The sequence below is a fragment of the Callionymus lyra genome, chromosome 11 (genome assembly GCF_982586985.1).
Source record: "Callionymus lyra chromosome 11, fCalLyr1.hap1.1, whole genome shotgun sequence".
Lineage (NCBI taxonomy): Eukaryota > Metazoa > Chordata > Actinopteri > Syngnathiformes > Callionymidae > Callionymus > Callionymus lyra.
In genome coordinates this window covers 11,797,380-11,822,852 of record NC_141828.1, presented here as the reverse complement: position 1 = coordinate 11,822,852, position 25,473 = coordinate 11,797,380, and the positions used below count along the sequence as shown (strand labels likewise).

Sequence of the window (25,473 nt, the reverse complement as noted above, 5' to 3'; positions counted from 1 at the left end):
TGATTTCCTCTCTCCTTGAGTTGTTGGAGGAATTCCTTTATTCATTCCTTATTTACTTTATCCCTTGTGTTAATGTTGTTTGGTGTTCTGCGGGTTACCATTAGACTGCTAATGCCTTTCAGGTGTTGTTTCGCTCTCCATTGAAACCTCGTCTGAGTCTCGGCTCGCATTAGGAGCTTCCCTCGCAGGACGCGTCCGTGTTCTTTGATTAATGCAGCTGAAGAATGAAGGATGTTTCTCTGGACCTCACCGTACGAGAAGAACTTTGTCAACCAACAACGTCTGTTCGTCGACTCTTGTTTCTGCCTTTGTAAATGCCGACCATATTTACAAAACATCCCTGTTTCGTGATGGTCTGATGAGGCTTCATGAAGCAGTTTCATGTTGTCAAGAGGTCAGTAGGTGGCGCTATCAGTTTAAAAATGATGTGGGCTCTAAAAATAATGACTGCTTCATGAATCCTTATCAGACCATCACTGCAATTATGTACAGATTGTAAAATATACCCCAAAAACAAAATTAAAAAATAAAATAAATAGTCAATGAGTTTATCCAAAAGTCATAAACAAGAAGAACAACCAGAAAATAGTAGATTATATCTTATAATCCATGCGTTTGTCTCTTCTTATTTAGACTATTGTAACATTTTATTTTTGTGTCTAAACAAGAAGGAGCTGTATCGCCTGCAGTTAATACAAAACTCTGCAGCGAGAATTCTGACCCGCTCTAGTAGAAGAACTCACATTTCTTCAATCCTTAAAACTCTTCACTGGCTTCCAGTTTCTTTCAGGATCAACTTTAAAATTCTGGTTCTTACTTTCAGATCTATTCATGGTCAGACTCCTCCTTACATCACTGATCTGATCCAGCCTTACACCCCAGCTCGGGCTCTGAGGTCTGTGGATCAGAATCTACTGATGGTTCCTGAACACGCTTCCGGACGCCTTCAAGAAACATCTTAAGACATTTTTATTTATGCAGGCTTTTCCCCACTTTACAAATAGCGTTCACTTACTTACTTACTATGTCCCTAGCAGTGTAAATGAAATGGACATTTTCTTTTGGACAAACCCTTTTCAAAATAGAAATAAATAGAAAAAACCTTGTTGGAGCACATGAATATTAGTATATTTTTATAGATTATATTTATACATATTATTTTTTAGGTCATCATCAACTGTTTTTATTACTACATCATGTTTATTGAGCAACATGTGCTTTAATTGTGCAAACATGATAGTTTTTCATGGTAAATTCTTTATTTCTAATTCAGTTCACTGTGCTGCTGAAAAAGGATGGATTACAGAGAAATTCCCTACCGTGGGATAAATAAGGTTTCTTAACTTATCTTATAATAATGGAACATTTTCATTCAAAGAAGGTAACTAGACTCATTTCAGGTTCAGTTTCATTTTGACCACATTTTTTTGTGTCCATAATAAAAAAATTAAACATATTTTTAAACAAGTAATGAAATCGATTCCCTGCGAATGTCTTTATAATTGACAAAATTCAACCCAAAATATTACTGACCAAACAACTCACACAAGGTGTATTCATTTTGAGTTTTTATATTGTAGAAAATATCACTTTAATCAATTTTTTTTTCCCCGAACATTTTGCTTTCCTCTGTTAAGATTATTTTTTTGGAAACTTCCAAGCTCTGGCTCTACTTTTAAAAAGTACCAGTTTGGCTCCAGTATCACATGAAATAAACCCCATAAAAATGAGTGTTTTTATTCATTCTAATGAAGTTGTTTTGAAAAAACAATCAGAAAAAATCAGTGGTTCCGACAAAACCTTTTTTTTTTTACAAATGTAGTAAAAGCAAGAGTTCACGACCGAGTGCTGGTCAGTTCTAAATAAGACTTCTCTCTGATGAAATCTGATCACGCCCGCCGAAGCCAACAAACATGCATGAAGCACGTCACAGTTCAGTCTTTACTCTCGACATCTTGCGTGTTCTCCGGCTAATCTCTTCGCTTTATCATCGAGGACGGAGACAGAAAGCGAGGGGGAGGACAAAGGCCTTTCGGCAAAGTAAAGCTGCCAGACACAGAGCTCTGCTTTAAGCCTTCTCTCTGGCAGCTCAAATTGTTTCAGTAGCTTACGCATCCAATAAAGTTCTGTGTCGCACTATTTTCTTTATCGCTCACTTCACAGCTGTTGGTGTCGGTCCACACGTGGTTTGGGACGAGTTTATTGAAACCACACCAGCTTAAAAAATGGAATTAATCCTCTTTAACATGCACGTTATTAAGTCATATATACAATTGTCATGTGTTATAATCAAGGTGTGTGTGTGTGTGTGTGACTTTTTAAAAGTGTTGGTCAGGACGATATAGAAAAAAACCAGCTGTTCTAAGGTTCAGCAGCAGGTAGTGGTCGCTGTGAGCACCCCCACCTGCTTGTTAATGGTTCAGAGAAATAAAGCAAGTCGTAAACGTAACGCTTCGCCATTACGCTCAAGTGTCCGCCGTTAAAAAAACACACAACACTCCCATCAGTCCCTGCAGGCGCTTTTTCCCGATCGCACGAGAGGGGAGATGGAAGCCCGTGACATTGAGATACTCCGTGTCGCTAAATGTTTAAAATGATTATATTTCTGAATTGTGGAGCTGTAATGCTGGACGGTACGTTTGGTTTCCGTGTCAAAGGCTGACACGCGGATGCTGTTCATTCACGTACAGATTCAGTTTGACAGATGAATAGTTTAAACCACTTTCATCTTCGTACTTCGTCGTTGCAGTTCATCAAGTGTCCACTTGAGGGAGACAGACTGGAAGTCACGTCATGTTTGAAATCACAGCGAACGAGAGGTTACGAGAGAAAGCGAAGTCCATTATGGCGTTGTAACGGCTTCACTCCTTCTCCGGGGCCAGCTGTAATCAGGCCCTGCTTTGTTTGTACAACGAGACCCTTCCAGGATTATTTGTGAGCGGCGACAAACCTCGATGTTTGACCAATAACAGCAGAGTGGGTGGAGTTATGGTAAAACGAGATTTCGATCTAAAAAAGTTTTGTGTAAACAGACACATACGGATAAGTACAAAAGAGGTCAAAGATCTTTTTAAAGGACACCTAAATAAACTATTTAGTTGCCCTTTAAGGTGATAAACTACACATATTTATTAGCCTCAGAGCTAATGTTAATTAGCCTCAGAGCTAATGTTTATTAGCCACAGAGCTAGAAACTATTAGCCTCAGAGCTAACATTTATTAGCCCCAGAGCTAATGTTTATTAGCCTCAGAGCTAATATTAATAAGCCTCAGAGCTAATGTTTATTAGCCACAGAGCTAGAAACTATTAGCCTCAGAGCTAACATTTATTAGCCTCAGAGCTAATGTTTATTAGCCTCAGAGCTAATGTTAATTAGACTCAGAGCTAATGTTAATTAGACTCAGAGCTAATGTTTATTAGTCTCAGAGCTAACATTTTTTAGACTCAGAGCTAATGTTTATTAGTCACAGAGCTAGGAACTATTAGCCTCAGAGCTAACGTTTATTAGTCACAGTGCTTATGTTTATTAGCCTCAGATCTAACATTTATTAGCCACAGAGCTAATGTTTATTAGCCTAAGAGCTAATGTTATTAGCCTCAGAGCTAATGTTTATTAGCCACTTGATCAGTTTTACTAAATATGCATAATACGGGGAGTGGTTGACGGACAGCTGAAGTTGTTTTAGTTTCTATAGCCTCAACTATATTTGCTAAACTTCTGTGGATGAGCTTTAAAACCTTGGGTCAGTGACAGTTTTTTTATGCATTACATAATTTCAGCTATGCTATTTTACCAGCTATCAACTAGTAAAAATACGGAACTAAAAAAGAGAATAAATGTTTCTAGGAATAACAAAAGAAACACAGTTATGACCCCATCAACCTTCACCAGGCCCTACACTTAAGCCTACCATTTGAATTTATACATTCATTAACATATTTTAGCATTTATCTACAGTGACGACGAGCTAAGTCGGACAGGAGGTGGCGATCACGTGACAGACCTCGTACAAAAATTATAGTGAACGTGAAGAGTTTTTGACACAAGCTTGTTTATTCGCAACATAATTGCAGTGTATTTTTAAATTAAACGTGTACTTCAATCTTCAATAATTTGTTCTGTCAGTGTCATTTTGGCCGAGCAGTGAGAGCGTAGGTGTGTCAGGTTTGACATGTCAAAATAAACAGTGTGTTAACGAAAGCTAATTGGATATAAGGACTTTCTTGTTTCCAGCTTCTACACACCATTATAAAAAAAAGAACCTTTTTTTTTGTATTATAAAATGTTGTTCCGTGCACTCTCACTAAATCCCTACATGTGCCTGGTGCCATTAGTTTTCGGGTCACCTTTACCCAGAGACAACACAAAGGATACCACAAACACATTTGTTTTCTGGTCACCTTTACCCAGAGACAACAAAAGGATACCACAAACACATTTGTTTTCAGGTCAACTTGACCCAGAGACAACACAAAGGATACCACAAACACATTAGTTTTCGGGTCATCTTCACCCAAAGACAACACAAGGGATACCACAAACACATTTGTTTTCATGTCAATTTGACCCAGAGACAACACAAGGGATACCACAAACCCATTTGTTTTCGGGTCACTGGGCCCAAAGACAACACAAAGGATACCACAAAAACATTTGTTTTCCGGTCACCTTTACCCAGAGACAACACAAAGGGATACCACAAACACATTTGTTTTCAGGTCACCTTGAACCAGAGACAACACAAAGGATACCACAAACACGTATGTTTTCGGGTCACCTTGACCTAGAGACAAGAAAAGGGATACCACAAACATATTGGTTTTGGGTCACCTTGACCCAGACATAACACAAAGGATACCATGAACACATTAGTTTTTGGGTCACCTTTACCCAGAGACAACACAAAGGATACCACAAACACATTTGTTTTCTGGTCACCTTGAACCAAAGACAACACATAGGATACCACAAAAACGTTTGTTTTCGGGTCATCTTGACCCAGAGACAACACAAGGGATACCACAAACCCATTTGTTTTTGGGTCACCTTGACCCAGAGACAACACAAAGGATACCACAAACACATTTGTTTTCAGGTCACCTTGACCGAGAGACAACATAGGGGATACCACAAACCCATTTGTTTTCGGGTGATCTTGACCCAAAGACAACACAAGGGATACCACAAACACATTTGTTTTAAGGTCACCTTGACCCAGAGACAACTCAAGGGTTGAGTCTATAAAACCTTTAATTATAGAAGTAAGAAAGACTGTATAAAAGTGAGTTTATTACCATATGAATCAACATTAAAGTCTATTAAACCTTTAGTTGAAATCTTATGATCCGTTCCTGTCATCACTCTAAATCCATCTGAAGGATTTAAGATCCGAGCTGAATATCTCCAGCCGTCCCTGGTGTTCAACACCTTTGATTGAAAACCTCCAATAATCAATACTTGTGATAAGATCTCATTTTATTCTTGATTATAGATAGTTAGCTCTGTACGACCCGTTCACACATGCATCTCAACACTTGTATCGATGGGAAAAAAATCAAAATCATCCGAAAAATCTTGAACCTGCTTCATGACAAACAAAAGCCGAGATCAGATGAAACACCTTCTTGCATTGAGAAGAACACAAGAGGTGTTTCCAGCTGTTGTCACAAACGCTCAACGTGTGCGTTCATTCAGCTGCTCTTGAGTGTTGTGTTCCGGATGAAAGAGATGGGGGTCGACGGGGTTTGAACTGGGGGGTCATCACTGTTTCCACAGACAATAATTGGATTTTTTTCCTGCTTCTTCAGAATCATTTTAGAGACCAATCAATTGAAAATTCCACCTCATTTCCAGATAGAAAATGTCTATCCTGCCCACTCTTTAAATAAATCCACCACTATTTTTTAAGGTTAGCGTTGTTGATTAGAGTATTTGGTATTTGTGTGTAAATTGTGTGTAGTTCTTTGATCGATCATTTTTCTATACCATGGTTAAAGTAAAGGAAGCCTTTACTTTGAAGTACACAACTTTATTGAATAAAGAAAAGAAACAATCAATCATTTCACATTCAAAGAGTTTTCCATATAGATGCAAAAATATACAAATGATTATACATTTAAATAATGTTGAGCAGCCTTCATATAAAAAAACCGTCTTATAAATATGCAAATAAAGAAGAAATCCACAAATATTATAGATTCTAAAGCAGCGTTTAAGTATAAAAGTTTAAGTTTCTTTGCCTTTCAAATATTTCAAATATTAAGTATTGTTGTTTAGTGACCTGGTACCGAATTACATATGCATATACATAAGAAACGTAAACACATAAGCAACACAAACACATAAGCAACGCAAAAGCAATGTAAACACATAAGCAAAGCAAATGCAACTCAAAAATAAAACACATAAACAGTGCAAATGAAAAGCAATGCAAAAACAACACGAATGCAACATAAATGCAAACGCAAGTGTTTGTTTTTTTTATCAGTGTATATGATTTTTAAGGTAGTTGTCATCACTTGACTTGTCACTAGTTTCATCTGAAAATGTTTGGATGTTTTCACGAATTTGTATCAGATTTCAACACACACACCCACACACACACACACACACACACACACACACACACACACACACACACGCACACACACAAACACACGCACATGCACAGTGGTGTGTTTTTTTTTAATCGGTGTATATGATTTTTAAGGTAGTTGTCATCACTTGACTTGTCACTAGTTTCATCTGAAAATGTTTGGATGTTTTCATGAATTTGTATCAGATTTCAACACACACACACACACACCAACACACAAACACACACACACACATACACACACACACGCACACACACAAACACACACACATGCACAGTGGTGTGTTTTTTTTTAATCAGTGTATATGATTTTTAAGGTAGTTGTCATCACTTGACTTGTCACTAGTTTCATCTGAAAATGTTTGGATGTTTTCATGAATTTGTATCAGATTACAACACACACACACCCACACACACACACACACACACACACACACACACACACACACACCCACACACACACGCACACACACACACCCCCACACACATACACACACAAACACACACACATGCACAGTGGTGTGTTTTTTTTTAATCAGTGTATATGATTTTTAAGGTAGTTGTCATCACTTGACTTGTCACTAGTTTCATCTGAAAATGTTTGGATGTTTTCATGAATTTGTATCAGATTACAACACACACACACACACACAAAAGCACAGTGGTGTGTTCTCCTGCCAGCCTCACCTCTCTGAAGGGAAGAAACACATCATTTAACCAAACTGGTCAACTGAGAACTAATTTCTCCTTTGTAGTTAGAGCCTGAAGACCCTGGGGTTCGCCGACTTTATATTGCCAATCAGCCATGCGCTCGCTCTCTGTGCAGAGACTCCTAAACAAGTTGTGTCTGGGTTCAATCTGAATAGCCGACTGTGACACTTCACTACTCTTTAGCATTTGCAACTTTCTTCCTGCTGCAGTCAGAAGATTCACCTTAAAGTACGGATCAGATGATAGAATTTAATGCCACAAATAAAAATGTCTTAAGATGTTTCTTGAAAGAGTCAGTAGATCATCAAACACAGAGGGAGAGGAAGATCGTTCCAAAGCTTAGGAGCAACAGTCTGGAAGGATTTCTCTCCTCTGGTCCTGAACCGTGTGTGTGAAACCATAAGTAGATTCTGATCCACAGACCTCAGAGCCCGAGCTGGGGTGTAAGGCTGGATCAGATCACTGATGTAAGGAGGAGTCTGACCATGAATAGATCTGAAAGTAAGAACCAGAATTTTAAAGTTGATCCTGAAAGAAACTGACAGCCAGTGAAGAGTTTTAAGGATCGGAGAAATGTGAGTTCTTCTACTAGAGCAGGTCAGAATTCTCGCTGAGTTTTGTATTAATTGCAGGCGAGACAGATCCTTCTTGTTTAGACACAAAAATAAACTGTGACAATAGTCTAAAAGAAAAGAAACGCATGGATTACAAGCTCCATATCATGTTGTGACATCATTTTCCTAAGTTTAGAGATTTTTCTCAGTTGAAGAAAATATAAACATGTGTTACAATGAACAATTCTCCATGTTTGTAAGGTCTTGTGTGGAATTTATCAGCTAACAATTAATTTAAATTGATATTTTTATAATTTTTTATAATTTATAATGTTTCATTACACATTTTATTGGTAAAATCTATTTTTATGCTTTATTATAATTTCCTAGAAAAACAAAATAGGTTTTCATGATTCATACTGAATTCCCTGTTTTTACACATTCGGGATTTTTCAAAGACACTGTTTTTTCAGGTGATGATCCAGAGCAATTATTTAATTTGATTAATTAAAATTATTATTGAACTGCTTAATTTCATCTTTTATATCCTTTTTTCATAAAGGCAAAGTATCTATACATATCCGTTTCCTGTAATGCTACAATTAAATGCAATATTTATAGTGGCTCATATCCAATAAAGGACATTTTAACGACATAAAAACAATCTTTTTTATAAATATTATATTTCTTAACTGTAGTGAAATGTGTTCTTTAATGAGTGGTGAATATGGATTCATCTGCTAAATAAAATACGACTCCAGAGACACAATATTAGTAAAGATTAATGCCGTAGGTATTGACGTGTGTTTTTTTTTACTGAACACATCTTTCTTAAATAGTGTGAATGTCACAATAACATTGTTATTATAATAGATAATGATGCCTGAGATGGAAAAAAATGCTTAGTAAAAGTAGAATGATCCTTATATCTTCTTGTTTATGCAATTCTTGCAAACTTGGTTATATTTGAGCGACTGTTGTCAGTAACCTCTCGTCATAATGCTTTGTTTTTTTTCATTACTATCTTTTCAATCTCACCCAAAATAGTCCGCCAAGAAAAAGAGTGAATAAATGGATCCAGACCTGCGGTATTAAGTCACAGCAAATCCTCACACGGACCAATAATCTCCACCTTTCATATATAAAGTTAAAAAGTCTTTGGTGAGCAGTCGGCAAAGTGACTGGTCCGCACTGTCATGATGATTGTTTGTTGGGAGAAAGGGAGCGTGTTGATGAATGATGGAGGGGGGGGGGGGGGGGGAGATGGTTATCACCTTCTCTTTCCTTTTATTTTCCCCTCTCTCCCCGACTCTCGTCTGTCGTGATGCCGAGAGAGAGGGGTCTGGTCCGCGGGATCCACTCGGAGCTCCCTGATGGAGCCGGGCCGCTGTCACCGCCTCGATAGCTGTCACGCTAACACCCCCACCGCTATCATTGGAGCACTTATGGGCCTGTCACTCACCTGGGAGAGAGGGAGCGAAAGGAAGGGTGGAAGGAGAGTGTGTGCCGAGAGAGATATTAGAGCGGTTGAGGGAGGTTGAGGGGGAAAGTAAAGACTGAAGCGCCGAGGAGATAAAGGAGGAGGAGAATAAATACAGCAGGAGAGAGAAGGAGGGAAGCGGTTGAGAGGCAGTAAATGATGAGGTCATCAAAGCACAACAGAAGGGAACCTTTAAGGTTAATATGAGAACCTGACCGGAGTTCCAAACGGCGCCGGGGTTGCTTTTAGCGTCCTTTTCTCTACACGTTTCAGAACACTTGACAACAAAGTGAGGGCCATTTGGACGTCGAAAAGAAGAAAAAAAGAAAAAAAAAGACATCGATTTACGGTCCAGGGCGACCCGATGGAGGCTGTTAGTGGAATCGTGAGGCTGCCATTTTTTTTTTTTGTTGTTGAGAAAGAGGTAGAAAACAGAGACGTTCCATCGGTGTGGGAGAGAACGTAGGCACTGACTGAGACTCGACGACATGACAAGACGCGATGTCGGGTCGTGTGAAGTCAGCTCGCTCACGTCCAGTCGCGGTGACCGTCGTCCCGGTTCGACGGCGCGCCGACAAGTTTCAGGCCGCGGAGCCATCGGTGTGAAACTCCATTACAAACGGGCGCCGCGGCCCACGATCCATCAGCGCTGACACGATCCTCGTCGTGCTCCCCGTCACGTGGTCGCCAAAAGACGGATGGCATTAATGTAGCGTTTCATAAAGTACAGGAAGTCCTGGAGAAAAAAAAAAAATGTTTTCTGCGTCTGCAAAAAAAAAAAACAGATGACAGAAGGTGGATTTTCTCATCTTTTTTAAGGAAACGCCGGGTCTTAAAGAATCTTCCTCCCTGATGACTTTCGTCCAATTAACGCCTCAGAACTTGGAGGTGGAGCTGCAGACGCCATCGTAAAGACGTCAGTAGCATCTGGAGGAACAAGAGTCAGGTGTCATTTTCAAGCGCTCCTGTAGACACGTCTTCATTTGGTCATGATCAACATCTCTATTGACAGTCTCCGCGCCGTCAGGTGTCAACGCAGTCAAAGCCCAGCGGTGACTTCAGTGTCTGCTTCACAACTTATCCAGTCACGTGTTTGTGTGATTGACAGACGGTAGTTAATCAAACAATGCGAATGAGGGGGAGAATGTAACGCAAAGCAACAGCGCCACAAGCACAAGTGAAAATGTTTCGGGAAACATCCCATCTTGTTGTATAATAAAGAAACTATAAACTTTTATTGTGTGAGTGGACCACGACTCTACCTATTATCTTGACCTTTAAAGTATATACTTTATTGAATATTGTTTTATTGTTTAAGCGCTTTGTGACCCTGGTCTGGAAAAGTGCTCTATAAATAACAATTACCTACTTACATTAGAAATCAACCAGTGGGCTGCTTTCTTTTTGGTAAGTCCATGTGCCTGTGTATGGTTTAGTTAGGCTTAACTTTTGAGCAAGTTGTCTTTTGGATTTGCATTGTTTCAAAGGCAAAAAAAACACTGTCTCGCCACTGTCTCAAATGAGGTGTCTCACCTGCAGTTAATACAAAACTCTGCAGCGAGAATTCCGTCCCGCTCTAGTAGAGGAACTCACATTTCTCAGATCCTTAAAACTCTTCACTAGCTGCCAGTTTCTTTCAGGATCAATTATAAAATTCTGGTTCTTACTTTCAGATCTATTCATGGTCAGACTCCTCCTTTCATCAGTGATCTGATCCAGCCTTACATCCCAGCTCGGGCTCTGAGGTCTGTGGATCAGAATCTACTGATGGTTCCTGAACACGCTTCTGGAAATCGGTTGCTCCTAAGCTTTGGAACGATCTTCCTCTCTATCTGTGTTTGATGATCTACTGACTCCTTCAAGAAACATCTCAAGACATTTTTATTTGTTCAGGCTTTTCCATGATTTTCTGGAACTCCTGTGTTTTTCTTAGTCTTATCTTGACCTTTTAAGTATATATTGTATTGAGTATTGTTTTTATTGTTTAAGCGCTTTGTGACCCTGGTCTCGAAAAGCGCTCTATACATTTATATTACTTACTTACTTACAAAAGTAAATTGGTTATTTTTAGTAACCTAACGGATTTTTGAGTTGTCAGATTTCTTCAAATCATCAGTTCTTTAAAGAAACGCAAACTTACTATATAGTCAAGACTCCACAAACTCCAAACCAAAACTGAATTTTTGAGAACCAGACCAAAAAAAAAAGCTGCATTTCTGGACACATCTTTCTTCTGGACCACCGAGGCCATGTGAGACTGAGAGAACCCGGTACCAAGATCATTGATAGGACAGAAACCAGATGGATGGACGGATGAATTTACATAGTCTGACTTCACAGAAAGCAAAACTACAGGTTTTTGATTTGGTTTTCTTTTGTCTATTTTCTGTCTTTCTGTTAGCAAAGAAAATTGTCCTCTACTATTTTCGCCGTAGCTAAGCTACCATGTGAGACAAAGACTTACCATCGTGTCCCAATGTCAGCATCAAAGCAACACCAGACTCAAGAACATGCAGCCTCGAAACATGTTTATTTTTTTTGTTTGAAGAACTTTAATCCTGATAGTACAAGGACGGTTGGGCAGTGAAACGAAAACCCTCTGTGAGCAAACTCCACAATACAGAGCTGAATCCATCAATAAAAAATGATGTTTAAAATAATAATCGTTGTCGTTTCAATATTCAATGAACGAGTGTTGAATGATTCAACTTTCTTTTATCTCCATAAACAGGCGACAGATGGAGACGCCGGCACGTTCGGGGTTGTGCGATACTTCTTCAGCGATGAACCAGACCAGTGAGTCAAAGCATCAAATCCATCTAATGTGAATTATTTCAACTATTACTCCCTTTCCCCCCCCCCCCCCCAGGTTTACTTTGGACGCTAAGAATGGCTGGGTGATCCTCCGGGCCGGCCTGGACTACGAGCTGATGCGTCGCTTCACCTTGACCGTGCTGGCCCGGGACGGAGGTGGGGAGGAGACCACGGGGCGGATCCGCGTCAACGTGTTGGACATCAACGACAACGCGCCGCTCTTCCAGAAGGAGGCGTACGTGGGTTCGCTGAGGGAGAACGAACAGGCCGTCCAGCCGGTGGCTCGGATCAGGGTGAGTCCTTCTCTCTTATCAGTTAATCAAGTGACTATTTGAAATGTGTGTTAAATATAGATGATTGATTACAGTTAAGTTGTCATTTCCTTACATTATCAGACATCAGATCTATTCTAGTAGCAAAAAAATGCTAGAATTGAAGTTTTTGAAATTGTCAGTCAATCAAAGGAAAGGAGTTTTTCAGCGGCCGTTCTTAAAAAGCACCATCTCGCCGATTCAAAGCAGAAATGTAGAGCCTCAGAACAAACATTTTGTTGCAGTTTGTTTCTCCGAGGTACAGTTATATGAGGTGAGAACATAAAACATTTTTTTTTATAATTTAACTGGAGCCTGTGACATGTTATGGTAAAACAAAAACAGTTATACATACTAATTTGTGGCCATAAAATACTAAATTAATGTATGAATTTGTGGCCTTGAAATACCTTTAATACTTTAATATATAAATTGCTGGTTCAATTCCTGCACAATTTTTTTTGTGGTTATTTTGAAAATCTCATTGTGTTGCGGCTGCAGTAGCAGACATGCGCTCTCAGACATGCTCCCTTCATATAGTAAAGGCATCGACACAATGTAATGTGTCTTATTATTATTATTTGCCACAAGTCCATCCAAACATGGTAAGTTTACATGAACTTTGTCTGTTCGACCAACTTTTTTCTTCGTGGTGTGAGAGGTATTTTCAAAATAAGCACAATGGGGTTTAAAGAAGATTTTCAGCGGAATTAACTCATCGAGTTCTGAATTTATGTTTTTATTTTTCCATTTGGGATAAAAGATACATTTCAAATGAGCTTTAAAAAGTAAGTCTTAAATGTATTGCTTTCGTTCACACAAAATCCAAATTGCAATAATTTTCATGCACATGATTGTCTAAATGACGGTAGCGAACTCTGCCCACTTTTCCTCGTCTGAAAAAAGACACTTAAAAACATCCAAATACCTCCATACTGCTCGTCTGTAATGTCCATCTTATATTGAAGCCTCCACAAATTTAAACAAGTCTATATTTTAAACTTGTTTGTAGCAGAAGCTAAAAAGCTAAAATGCTACTTAGACCCGAAACACTTGGAGCTCAAAGCTTAAGATATAGACACATTTTCCTTTTTCTTTTTTATATCGAGAGGTCATTACAAGAAGGACACTACAGACTAACAGTTTGAAGTTGTTTTGATGATTTAAGTTTTTTTTAGACGAAGAAATGTGAGCCCTGTTCAGGACCATGGACTGCATGTCACTTCAAAAAAAAAGGGAATTCATTTACTCTGAAGACATGAGGGTGAGTAGAAAATTTAGTGCAATATGAAATTTAGGTGAACTATCACTTTACGCTGTAAGAACCCCGACCATGTTAATATGATTTAAATGAACTCCATTACAAAAATACGTATCAATACGTTGTGAATTACAAGTTTATTTAATTCTCAACAATATGACTTTTACCACATAAAACAGACAATCCAAGTTGAATAATTAATATTGAGATTATTATTATTACTTAATGGGGCAATTTCTCCGACCGTTAACTGTAAGGAAATATTACAAAATCATTAGTTTGAACTTTTTTTAGCATTTATAAACTCATATGACTTTGCCCAATTACGGCTCTTATTTTTCTCAGGTGGATTTTGGGAAAGCATCAGTTTACTGTCATGTTGTAGATAAGTGATGAAGCTTCATGAAGCAGTGTCATTATTTTCAGAGTCCACTAGATGGCGGTGTCTGCGTTATTAAAACATCACATCCTTTTTAAACTGATGGCGCCACCTACTGACCTCTGAACAACATGACACTGCTTCATGAAGCTTCATCAGACCATCAATATTGTAGATATTGTTATATATTCTCCTATTTTTTACCATCTTTGTCAAATCTAGCATTAAGATTCGTAATAAAATGTAGCTTTTATTCATCTGTTTAAATCTCTGCGACATTAAGAAACAAGAATTCCGACTACGGCCACGTCAAGCGCTGCCTCTGCACCCCGAGTAATGAAGTTTGTTTCAGGAGTATTGTTTGCCACAGTTTGTTGGCCATCAGTCACTGCCACGATCCGGGGCTCAGGTTCACAGGTAGGCTGGTAACTAATGGCTCAGCAGTTTACTGTGATTGCACCCTTGAGAGAAACACCATTATGTCCCCCGGGGCAGTGGGCACGGCGCCGGCGTTCACCCTCTTCGGAGCCGAGCCCAATGATTGGTCTAAACGCTCGGCTCGCTGTGTTTGATTAGTCTAAAATGTCGGGCGATATGAATAAGCTGCCCCGAAGAAAGAGGGGGAACCGAGCCGTGCGACGTGTCAGCAAGCGAACTCGTACCCAAGGAAAAAGAGTGTTTAAGTTGGAGTGGTTTTCAAAAAACACTTTTCAAAAGTGCTGCTGGAGAACCTCCTCTCGAGGTGTCCAAAGTTGCGATATCATAATCGCCGGAGCTTTTCGTAAAGAAGCTGTGTGGGAAGGTGGCTTTCGTAGACATTTTTTGGCATTTTGTCACGGAACAGGGACTGTTTTGACAACCTGTCCGGCGTCGACTGATGCCTTTGAGGCCCCCGACGAAGTCTCCTCACAGCCAGATGAATCACGTTTACGCTACAGCCAAGTCTGGAGCGACGAGTGGGCGTCGCCATTGTTGTCGTTGGATTAATCCTGCTCGGGTTTCATCCGTCCTGTTTTTTTTTTTGGCTTGTCTTTGCTCTGCTGGTGTTCCTTCTGAAATTGATGTCTGTCCTCGCTAATGGCCAAAAATCAAGTCTAATCTCCGCCGTGCTCGGCGACAGCTTGACGCCTGCACACGTGCGCACGCACACACACACACATGCACGACGTGTCCAGGGCCTGTCCTGCGACGAGTCCTTCTTTTTCTTGCTCAAGTTACTCTCTGTGGATTCTTCGACTGTCACCGGAGCATATGTTTTAAGCGACTGCTCTTCCCTCTCCGCTGTCCCCCCCCCCCCCCTACCCCCCCGCAGGCGACGGATGAGGACTCGCCTCCCAACAACATCCTGACGTACACCATCAGCTCAGCCTCCGCCTTCCCGGAGTTCTTCAGCATCATCATGGTGGAGGGCTACGCAGGTATGACGCCCCCCTCAACCCACCACACGAACCTCTTCTGATGCTCTCGCCCCCCCCCACCCCCCCCGGACAGTGATCAGCGTGGTCCGACCTCTGGATTACGAGCGCGTCCCCAACGGGATCATAGACTTGACGGTGATGGCCAAAGACGGGGGGAACCCGGCCCTGAACAACACGGTGTCTGTGACCGTGGAGGTCATTGTGAGTACATTTGAACCAACCTGTGAAACCAATTAAATGTCCTCAGGGGCCACTTTTCATACAGTGGCGGTTGTGAGAAGCCATCAAGCAAAAATATAAGGAGTTAAAAGTATAAATGCAAGTAATAAAACCAAGCAAAATGCTAAAATTATCATTTTATTGTATTTAAATCGAACATAAAATCGAATTTTTCCCATTTTTTAAATTCTCTGAAAACATTTTTGAGAGGCAATAAATACTCCAAAAGTAAAAAAAAGTCCTTAAATTAAAAACTATAGTCATACTTAGAGTATATTAATGAATTATCAAAATGAATACGCAATAAAATTGTTTGTTTCTACATTATCTTTGACCTCTTAAGGGCCACAAAAATACAGTCAAAGGGCCGCAACAGATCTGATGTAAACCATAAAACGAAAAGAGTTCAACACACTTATCTGAGTTAGGGTTATAATTGGTCCAAGATCAACCTCGGTCGACTGTTGTAATGTAAAGAGTAATTTAGGATAATAATGAGTTCTTACAAAATCCTTTCTTAAGAGTTGTTGTGTAACTTTCTTGAAATCCATTAAATCTAAACCCTTTTTTTTACAAGTACAGAGAGAGAGAGTCTGTAGCAAATCTGAACTTACTTTTGTTCTTACTCTTTCTTAATGTACTAAGGGAGAGTTATTTTAATTTCATGAAAGTAGATTTGTATGTTTTTGTCCTAGAATAGCTGCATTTTCAATGTTATCATTCAACATTACTGTGAGTTTTTTTGATCAAAAACTCACAGTAATGTTGAATATTAATAAGGTAATGACAAAGACAACACAACTAAAAGTTAACTAACTAATATGATACATTTGTTCATCATATTTTCTTTTAATAACCAGAAACGACATAATAAAATGAAGCCCTAAAGATATTCTAAAATAATATGCGATCAGTAAAAAAAAAAGAAGGGTTTTCTTTACTAAAAAATAAACTTTTACTTCAGGACTGAAATAAAAAAAACTCTTAATGCCATTGTTGTTAAAACAACACAGGGGTTTATTTTGATGGTGATTACATTGCAGAATAAAAAGTATATATTTATAAAAAATAATAATAATATGAAAAATTGCATAAAATAATCATATAATAAAAGAATATAAATGTAATTAAATTGAAGAATATCAATTGTTTGATTTTATTATTCAATCTAAAGTGTGAATCAACACTGTCCAGCTCGCCTTCTATAACAAATATACTCTCTCTTGGTCTCAGTCCCTCTCAGTGAACTCATCTCTGCAGCTGCATCTTTTCCCACATCATTAAAAAGAAGTGAGGTCATCGGAAAAGATCAAATTTTCCTTCTTTAAGAAAACATTTAATAGAAGCAACAGCTATTCTTCCACCAACCTTCTGTGTTTTTGTTGCATGTCATTTTACAGTCAATAATTACGTACTTAAGTGCAAGACAGTTTGATTTGACCAGAGAAAAACATGGATATAAAAAAGACACAAACCTGGAGAGAACCTTTTCTTATTAGAGGAATGCTCGACCCAAACTGTGTCAGTTAATATTTGGAGAAGAAGTATCTACAGACGAGACACGTTCTCTTCCTAAAGGTCTGATTCAAGACCCTCTGAATGGTGGAGGGTTCGGTGGGATCCTCTCCTGGCCTCCTCACTGAACAGTGCATGATGTGAAAATGTGTTTATTTATCAGCGTCCTCCGACATGCATTCCACTTCATTGACCTTCCAGTGCTTCGCTCAGACGACGAGTGGAAGCTTCTCCTCTGCAGTCAGAGCCGACAGTGATCGGTTGCTGACGACGTGTGATAAAAATAACCTTTCATTTCCATTACCTGAGAGGAAATGAAAGGAAAAACAAGTCGCCTCGTAGGAATTTTGCTTCTTTTTTTATCGCTGCTGTGGTTAAAATCATGCCAAATTTCTTCCTTCTCTGATTTTACTCTCGGTCACCCGTCCTAGCAATAGTTAGTATTACCTTTCTTTCCTGTTTATTCATGAGTACAAGGTTGAGAGTTTGAATCCCACATAGGCAGCCAGTGTTGTCCAGGTCCTTGGTAACACTGACTTCATGAACTCAAATAAATGATTCATACAGTTGTAATCTTAAAATTTAAAACTTTTATTTTTAGTTAACAACACCTGTTGCCACTCAAATTCGTCCCGGATACTACTTAATACCTCTAAAAGGAAGAGTGGAGGAATAAATCTTGCTACCATTACTGCAAAAAATTGATTTACGGTCGAGTCTCTTTTGTGTTTTTTGTCTTCTTGCATTCCTCATATCTGACTTCAGGTCGAGAGGGCAGCAGCAAAAGCAAGAGACGCAGACTTCCCTCCTAGTCAGTAGTATAAACACCAGCTGTCACAGATACACCTTTCATTGTAACCAAATATAACTGATTTTTGCATCGTTATTGGCCAGAGAGTATCTTAAAGAAATACTTCCATTATAATGGGCAGCAAATGACCAGTGGACAGCAGAGACAACACATACTTGGACTTAACAGACAAAAGTTTAATATTTAATTGATTAAATGTTTGGACCAAACTTGTATTTGTCCAAACCTGATTTAAAGCAGAATATTACAAAGTAATTGTCTGCTGGTGTTGATGAAGTGTGTAACAGGAAGCTCTCCCAGGAGCCAAAAGATACATCCCTGGATACTCTATAATGTCAAATTATTGTCAAGTGTGAGCGTAATAAAAGCTCATGATCATCTTCAGACCAAACCAAAGACTCTTCTGTGTTGCATCACCTTTATAATTACAGATAGAACATATAGCAGACAATTTATTCTGATATTTTTGGTCATTTTTGCCAAGGTTTTGGACATTTAAAGGCCCTGTTTTCATCCAGAATTGGTTTGTTTTTGGTGGTTTCCAGTAGACGCCAGAAATGGTGAACTTTTTGTTTTCAAAACACCACAGATTTTGAGAAATATATATATTTATATTTAATATATATAATATATGTTTTATTTATACCTTCACCTTCACTTACTATTGAGGATTTACACACTTTGTTTTCTTAGTCTTAAATGTATTACTTGATTTTTAAATACAGGAAAAAATATAATAAAAAATATATATATATATAAATATATACTGTATATAATTAAAATATGTCAATTATTATCACCAGTTGTCTAGAAAAAGCTCAGATATAAGAAGGAGGATCTATTGACTGTTAAATATTAAATCTTCTCCGCAGTTAATGTTGCTATATATTAAAAAAATAATGTTAATTTGTTCCAATTTCTTGCTAATTTCCTCAACGTTTATTTAAAAAAAAAGTGTAATTGTTAAATTATCTCTAAGATAAATCATCATTTCAACGACTGACAGTGTTTGTTTTTATCAATTCTACTCATCGAAATAACTCAGCTCCTCCTCTTGAAGACAAAAGAACATTTTATTCGTAGTTTTTAAGCGTTGGATCCTCGTATAAAGCCTCCTCATATCTGTCGTCAACTATTTCCGAGATAGTAAAAAACCCTTTTCTCTCTCAGTGTAACTACAGCTGTGTTTTCTTTAATTACAAATCCAGTCGCGTTTCAGCGCGAAACTCTTACTCAGCGTCGCTGCAAAGGTCCTGGCGATATTAATCTTGATGCTTATTTTCCGTATTTGCATTCCAACCCGGAACTACGACGATAATGAGGGAGCCGGAGTCGTAAAAAAGTAGACTCTCGAGGCTCTTAAAGTGGCCCCTGGCGAGCATCCGTTGTCCGTCTCTAAAAAAGCAAGAGGCAAGGTGGGAGAAGGCAGCCGGGGCTGTTGTTCGGCAACATATCCCACCTGAGGGAGGGAGTGTTCAAGAATTGTGGGACGCAGAAAGAAAACGGAGAGTTGTAAATTTTTTTGTTTTCTCTAGTCTCTCTGTCCCCCGAAAGTGTCAAGGCTCACCACAGGGGTTTATCGCTCCCTGGCAGCATCACACACAAAAGCGAGCAGCCGAGCAGCAGAGTGCCCGGATAGATAATGGTGCCAGTTACTGTCTCTCAGCAGCGAGACCCAGTGGGGAGCCTCGCAGAGAGAAACCACACAACTGCTCACCAAGAGGGAGAGAAAAGAGGCTGATTTATTGAATCCCTCGGCGCTCGCATAGCTACCTGACTTTAATTGGGTTTTTTAGGAATTTTTATGGTTATTGTTACCTTCTTATGTCTATAGAAATGATTTGATTATGTATTTAATTGAAAATATAGGTCACAATATTTAAGTAAATGATAATTACAGATACACAACATAAGAGGTTTTGTGACTGATATAATAAGCTATTGTAAAAATATGAAAGTTATAATATTCTGTAGTAAATTGATTTTTATTTTGCAAATCTGAAATCTAATGAATCTACAATTTATAATCAATTCATAAATAAATGTTTTAATTGATTTCACGTGAAATTAACAGTAAGAAAACCACAATTTAGTCCAGAATGTACATACATTCTGCAACAGTTTGTTTTAATGTCTTAACAAGAAGGAGCTGTCTCGCCTGCAGTTAATACAAAATTCTGACCCGATCTAGTAGAAGAACTCACATTTCTCAGATCCTTAAAACTCTTCACTGGCTGCCAGTTTCTTTCAAGATCAACTTTAAAATTCTGGTTCTTACTTTCAGATCTATTCATGGTCAGACTCCTCCTTACATCAGTGATCTGATCCAGCCTTACACCCCAGCTCGGGCTCTGAGGTCTGTGGATCAGAATCTACTGATGGTTCCTGAACATGACTCAGGACCAGAGGAGAGAAATCCTTCCAGGCTGTTGCTCCTAAGCTTTGGAACGATCTTCCTCTCCCTCTCTGACTCCTTCAAGAAACATCTTAAGACATTTTTATTTGTTCAGGCTTTTCCTTGATTTTCTGGAACTCCTGTTGTGTTATCAGTTTTATCTTGATCTTTAAAATATATACTTTATTGAATATTGTTTTGATTGTTTAAGTGCTTTGTGACCCTGGTCTGGAAAAGCGCTATATAAATAAAAATTACTTACTTACTTGCGCACCTATGTTACGTAACCATATGAGGCTGTAACTTTACACCTTAAATTAATTTAGTTTTTTTCTTATGTTTTATCAGCAATGAGCTAATTTTAATGAGCTTTTTTTTATGTGATCAAGACTTTGATGATGATCCAGATTTACGTCTGCATACGTTAATTTTCATCTGGGCCTCATGAGACCAAAATTAAACTAAATCACTGTAAAACAAATATTGAACTCAAAATAAAATAAAATATTTTTCAACAAAATTTCTCAAAATATAATTACTTTACAGAGATACTCTGCACTTTAATAGAAAAGCACGACATAGTTATGATAAAATTGAGAATATTTTATTATTCATTCATTCATTTTCATCTTTGTAGATAAATGTATTTAAGAATATTGATTAAAAGAACAATAATTAAGCACATTTTTGTTTTCATTATTTTTGGCTTTATTTATTAATTTTTTTGCTTAATGATCCTTTACAACACCAACAACCAAACAACAGACAACAACAAAAAATGATATCTTGAAAAATGTGCTCGATGACGCTAAAATACTCAAATCATAAAAGTTGTTTTATTTCTAAATATATAGTGCGATGTGTGTAACTGTGCTACACTCAGGCAGGTGTGCGCTCTCTGAGTACTTTCCTAGTCAAGCCTAGTCTCAAGCAGTCGCTCAGCTCATCTAAAATCCATCAGAGAACAAAAACACTTTATTCCGAAATCCATCAAAACTACAGTGAATCCCAATTATTAGGGATTAACCCTGTTCATTAAAAGAAGCCTCTGCTGATAATGTGTCCCCCCCAGGATGAAAACGACAACCCCCCCGAGTTCAGCAAACCGTCCTACATCGTCAAAATCCCCGAGAACATCAACGCCGGTGAGTGTTCCCGTGTATCTTCCGAGTCACGTGACGACGGCGCCGCACTTCAAACGGCCCTCCTGTTAGCATATTCATGGCGTAACCCTCTCCAGGGTGTGTTTTTTTAATCTTTTATTTTCTCGCCACGGCCTCGCTTGTCTTATTTGTTGAGATTCTGCATAATGTTTTTAAATGCCCAGTCAGATATTGGCTATTCGGCGGGCCGGATTCACTGGCTGCTATATTCATTCCAATACATTTCGCGAGACCCTTTTTTATCCCAGACAATAGATTAGTTTCCATTTGCTTGAGGGAAATGAGATATATTCCACCGCCTCTTTTCTTCTCCAGCTGAAGCAGGGTTTTTTTTTTTTTTTTTTTTTTTTTTGGAGAGCTGTGCTGAGCTGCTGAGTCTGCTCGGCTTCGCTCGGGGCTTCGGCCCCCGAGGCGCTCCTTGGCCTCTCATCTGTGCCCGTCGGTGTATTGATCAGGCTCGTGCCAAAGCCCCGGCCGCTGCCAAACATGCTGATAATCCGCTAATCCACGATGCCACTCAGCGCTGTGGCACGAGTGCCGATGTCGTTTTTTTGGGCGGCGAACAAATTAGCTGTGAATGCCTCTTAGTCTATCTGCAAGCTTCCCTTTTTGGTTTTTTCTTCAGCAGACTTCACAGATGTGGCCCCTGGACTCCTGTCTTTTCTTCCCTGACTCTCGCTCCCCTCCACAGGCGCGACTGTGCTGCTGGTGAATGCCACTGATTTGGACGCCTCCCGGGAGTTCGGCCAGGCCTCGCTCATCTACTCCCTGGAGGGCTCGTCTCAGTTCCGTCTCAACTCACGCTCAGGTGTGTGTGTTTCAAGTATTCCAGAGTGCAGTTCACCAGAGCTACTTACTCTGGCAGAATACTGGTTATGCATGCTTCCTAAAAAACAAGTTTCTCAATTATTTTGGAGAAAAAGTGAAGTATTATAGTTGAAGTTCACTTCTTCAAGTATACCTAAGTAAGTATAATACTACTAAGGTATATGTACTTGTAGTGTACTTAAGTATACTCATTTAAAACTTCTTCAGACTCAATTCAAACTTTAAAAGTTTACAGAAATATATATTCAAGTATACTCATCTCTATACTACCAGTGTACTATGTACGTACTTCTGCTTCATAGTTCGGTAAACAAACTCAGTGGGATGCAAACCAGCAACCATAAAGAGCAACTAATGTCAAACTTTCTTGACTTACTCACATGTTTCAAATGTTGAAGTCTTTCTCTCCAAGATGTAGTGAGTCCCTCATCATGACCATGTTTTCATCTTATAACTTAAAGTTCTCCCCCGTCTGAAATCTCAGCGAACAAAAGGTTACGAGAGCGGAGTCCATTATGATGCAATAATGGCTTCACTCCTCCTCCAGCCAGCTGTAATAACACCCCACTTTGTTTATACAACGAATCCCTTGGAGGTGTGGACTTCCGGGATTGTTTACATTTCATTTATAAATATTTAAAGACATACAGTACGAAGACAACATGTCGAGATTAAAAATGAGAAAAACAATATTAAGTATTTTAAATCAAATCAATGACGTACTATGACGTACATAAAGGTTGCATATTTATTGGAAGATTATTTTGGTTTTAAATTTGAATTCATACATAGACACAATCTCTACGAAGGACAATAAATGACATAAAGTATGAATAAATAATAGAATGTCAAATTAAATAAATACATAAATGACTTCTGATTCTATTTTTGTCGAAGAGTGATGCTTTTCTGTGCATATATACATTGATTTGCTTACACATTTTGACTTTTATTTATTTTGACATTTCATCACCTATGTGTTTGATTATTTCAACATTTATTTATTTATTTTTTAATTTTGTCTTTTATTTATTTCTACTTTTAATTGGCAAATTAGGTAGGCGGGTCGAAAATTAGTATAATAAATAAAATAAATGGATATATACTGTATATATATATATATATATATATATATACAGTATATATATATAAAGCATAGTTTTTAAACAAAAATAAAATCAGAAATTATTTATTTATTTTGACATTTATTTTGAAATGTATACATTTATTTTGACATTTATAATTTTGTCATTTATCATCCTTTATATATCTCTAACTTTAGGTATAAATTGATTTGAGTTTGTAACTTCAAAGTGTTCAAACTAATATGTGCATATTTACTGGAGGGAAGTTTAAAATTGTGTCATTTTAAAAGTGACTTTTTTAACAGTACAGAAAATGTACAAATCCATAAAATACTGTCATTTTAAATAAAGACCAGTAAGAGTCTCATACGTGTAATCTTTTTAAAAGAGATTCAACTGTAATTGTATTCATTTGTATGTTTTTGTTGCCTTAGCTCTAACTTAATATTCTATTTTTAGTGTATATTCAAAGTGTTTTATGTGCAAATTAAATTGGATTTCACTATAATATGTCATAAATAAATGCATTTTAATTCAACAAGAATTCTATTTATTAGTAAAAGTAACATCAACAGTTACGATCAGTTAAATTTCGACAATTTCACAGATTACAATGTTTCCAAATCTGATTTATTCGTCTCTCTTCAGGCGAGATCACCACCACGGCGCTGCTGGACCGCGAGTTGAAGTCTGAGTACATCCTCATCATCCGAGCCGTGGACGGAGGAGTGGGCCCTCAACAGAAGACCGGCATCGCCACGGTAACATCAAGCCCTTAAAAAAAAAAAAAAACACCCAGTATCACACTTATTTGTTTTATTTGTCGTCCAACTCTCTCAGGTCAACATCACCATCCTGGACATCAACGACAACGCCCCCTTGTGGCGCGACGAGCCGTACCACGCCAACGTGGTGGAGATGAGCCCGAAAGACACGGACGTCCTCTCGGTGAGTGTGTCTTCCACGGCTCCTGTGGCGAGCTACACAATATCCCTCCTCGTTGATCTGCCGATGTCTCCCGCAACGTGTTGTTGTAATTAAGCTCTGACTGTTAATTCATTAAAGAGGCATCAGTGAGTGTAATTACGGAGTCCGGCTGCTAATTAAAATGTTGCCTGCAGTCGTATGCATAAGAGATGATTCCACTGCCCGGCAGAAGAAAAAAAAAAAAAGGAGCTTGTGTTGCAGGAGAACAGACAGAATCCTGGAGAAAAATGCTTCTGAGGCAGTGAAATTAATTTCCTTCTCCCCAAATGTGGTAAAATGAACTGGTCCTAGTCAGTAATTAGAGAAAAACCCCACAAGACTTTGTTTATTATCGGCAGCTTATCTGATCCCAGTATATGTATTTCAGGGAGAAACATTTCAGTAAACTTCTATGGGCTTATATTCGTCTCACAAATAGTAGTCGATACACAAGAGGGTGATTTACAAATACCTTACTTTCAGAGCTATTCATGGTCAGGCTCCTCCTTACATCACTGATCTGATCCAGCCTTACACCCCAGCTCGGGCTCTGAGGTCTGTGGATCAGAATCTACTTATGGTTCCTGAACACGGTTCAGGACCAGAGGAGAGAAATCTTTTCAGACTGTTGCTCCTAAGCTTTGGAACGATCTTCCTCTCTCTTTGCGCTTGATGATCTACTGACTCCTTTAAGAAACATATTAAGATGTTTCTATTTGTTCAGGCTTTTCCTTGATTTTCTGGAACTCCTGTGTTGTTCTCAGTATTATCTTTATCTTTAAAGTATATACTTTTTTGAGTATTGTTTTGATTGTTTAAGCGCTTCGTGACCCTGGTCTGGAAAAGCGCTCTATAAATAAATATTACTTACTTACTTACTTACTTACAAATAGTCAATGTTTGTGTTTTGATTTCCAAAAATGTCAATTTGATTTTTGTCACCTGTATTTTGGCTTGACCATCCTC

At 38.5% G+C, this 25,473-nt stretch overlaps 1 protein-coding gene across 1 annotated transcript in view; it reads left to right on the top strand.

Moving 5' to 3' along the window:
• Positions 1–25,473, top strand: part of cdh23 (cadherin-related 23) — a 213,815-nt gene that overhangs the window by 119,808 nt on the left and 68,534 nt on the right. The window contains exons 13-20 of the mRNA XM_087803328.1: positions 12,074–12,138; positions 12,212–12,449; positions 15,420–15,525; positions 15,599–15,726; positions 21,538–21,610; positions 22,320–22,436; positions 24,190–24,302; positions 24,382–24,489. Of these exons, the coding sequence (XP_087659454.1) occupies positions 12,074–12,138; positions 12,212–12,449; positions 15,420–15,525; positions 15,599–15,726; positions 21,538–21,610; positions 22,320–22,436; positions 24,190–24,302; positions 24,382–24,489 (948 nt within the window). The remainder of the gene's footprint in view (positions 1–12,073; positions 12,139–12,211; positions 12,450–15,419; positions 15,526–15,598; positions 15,727–21,537; positions 21,611–22,319; positions 22,437–24,189; positions 24,303–24,381; positions 24,490–25,473) is intronic.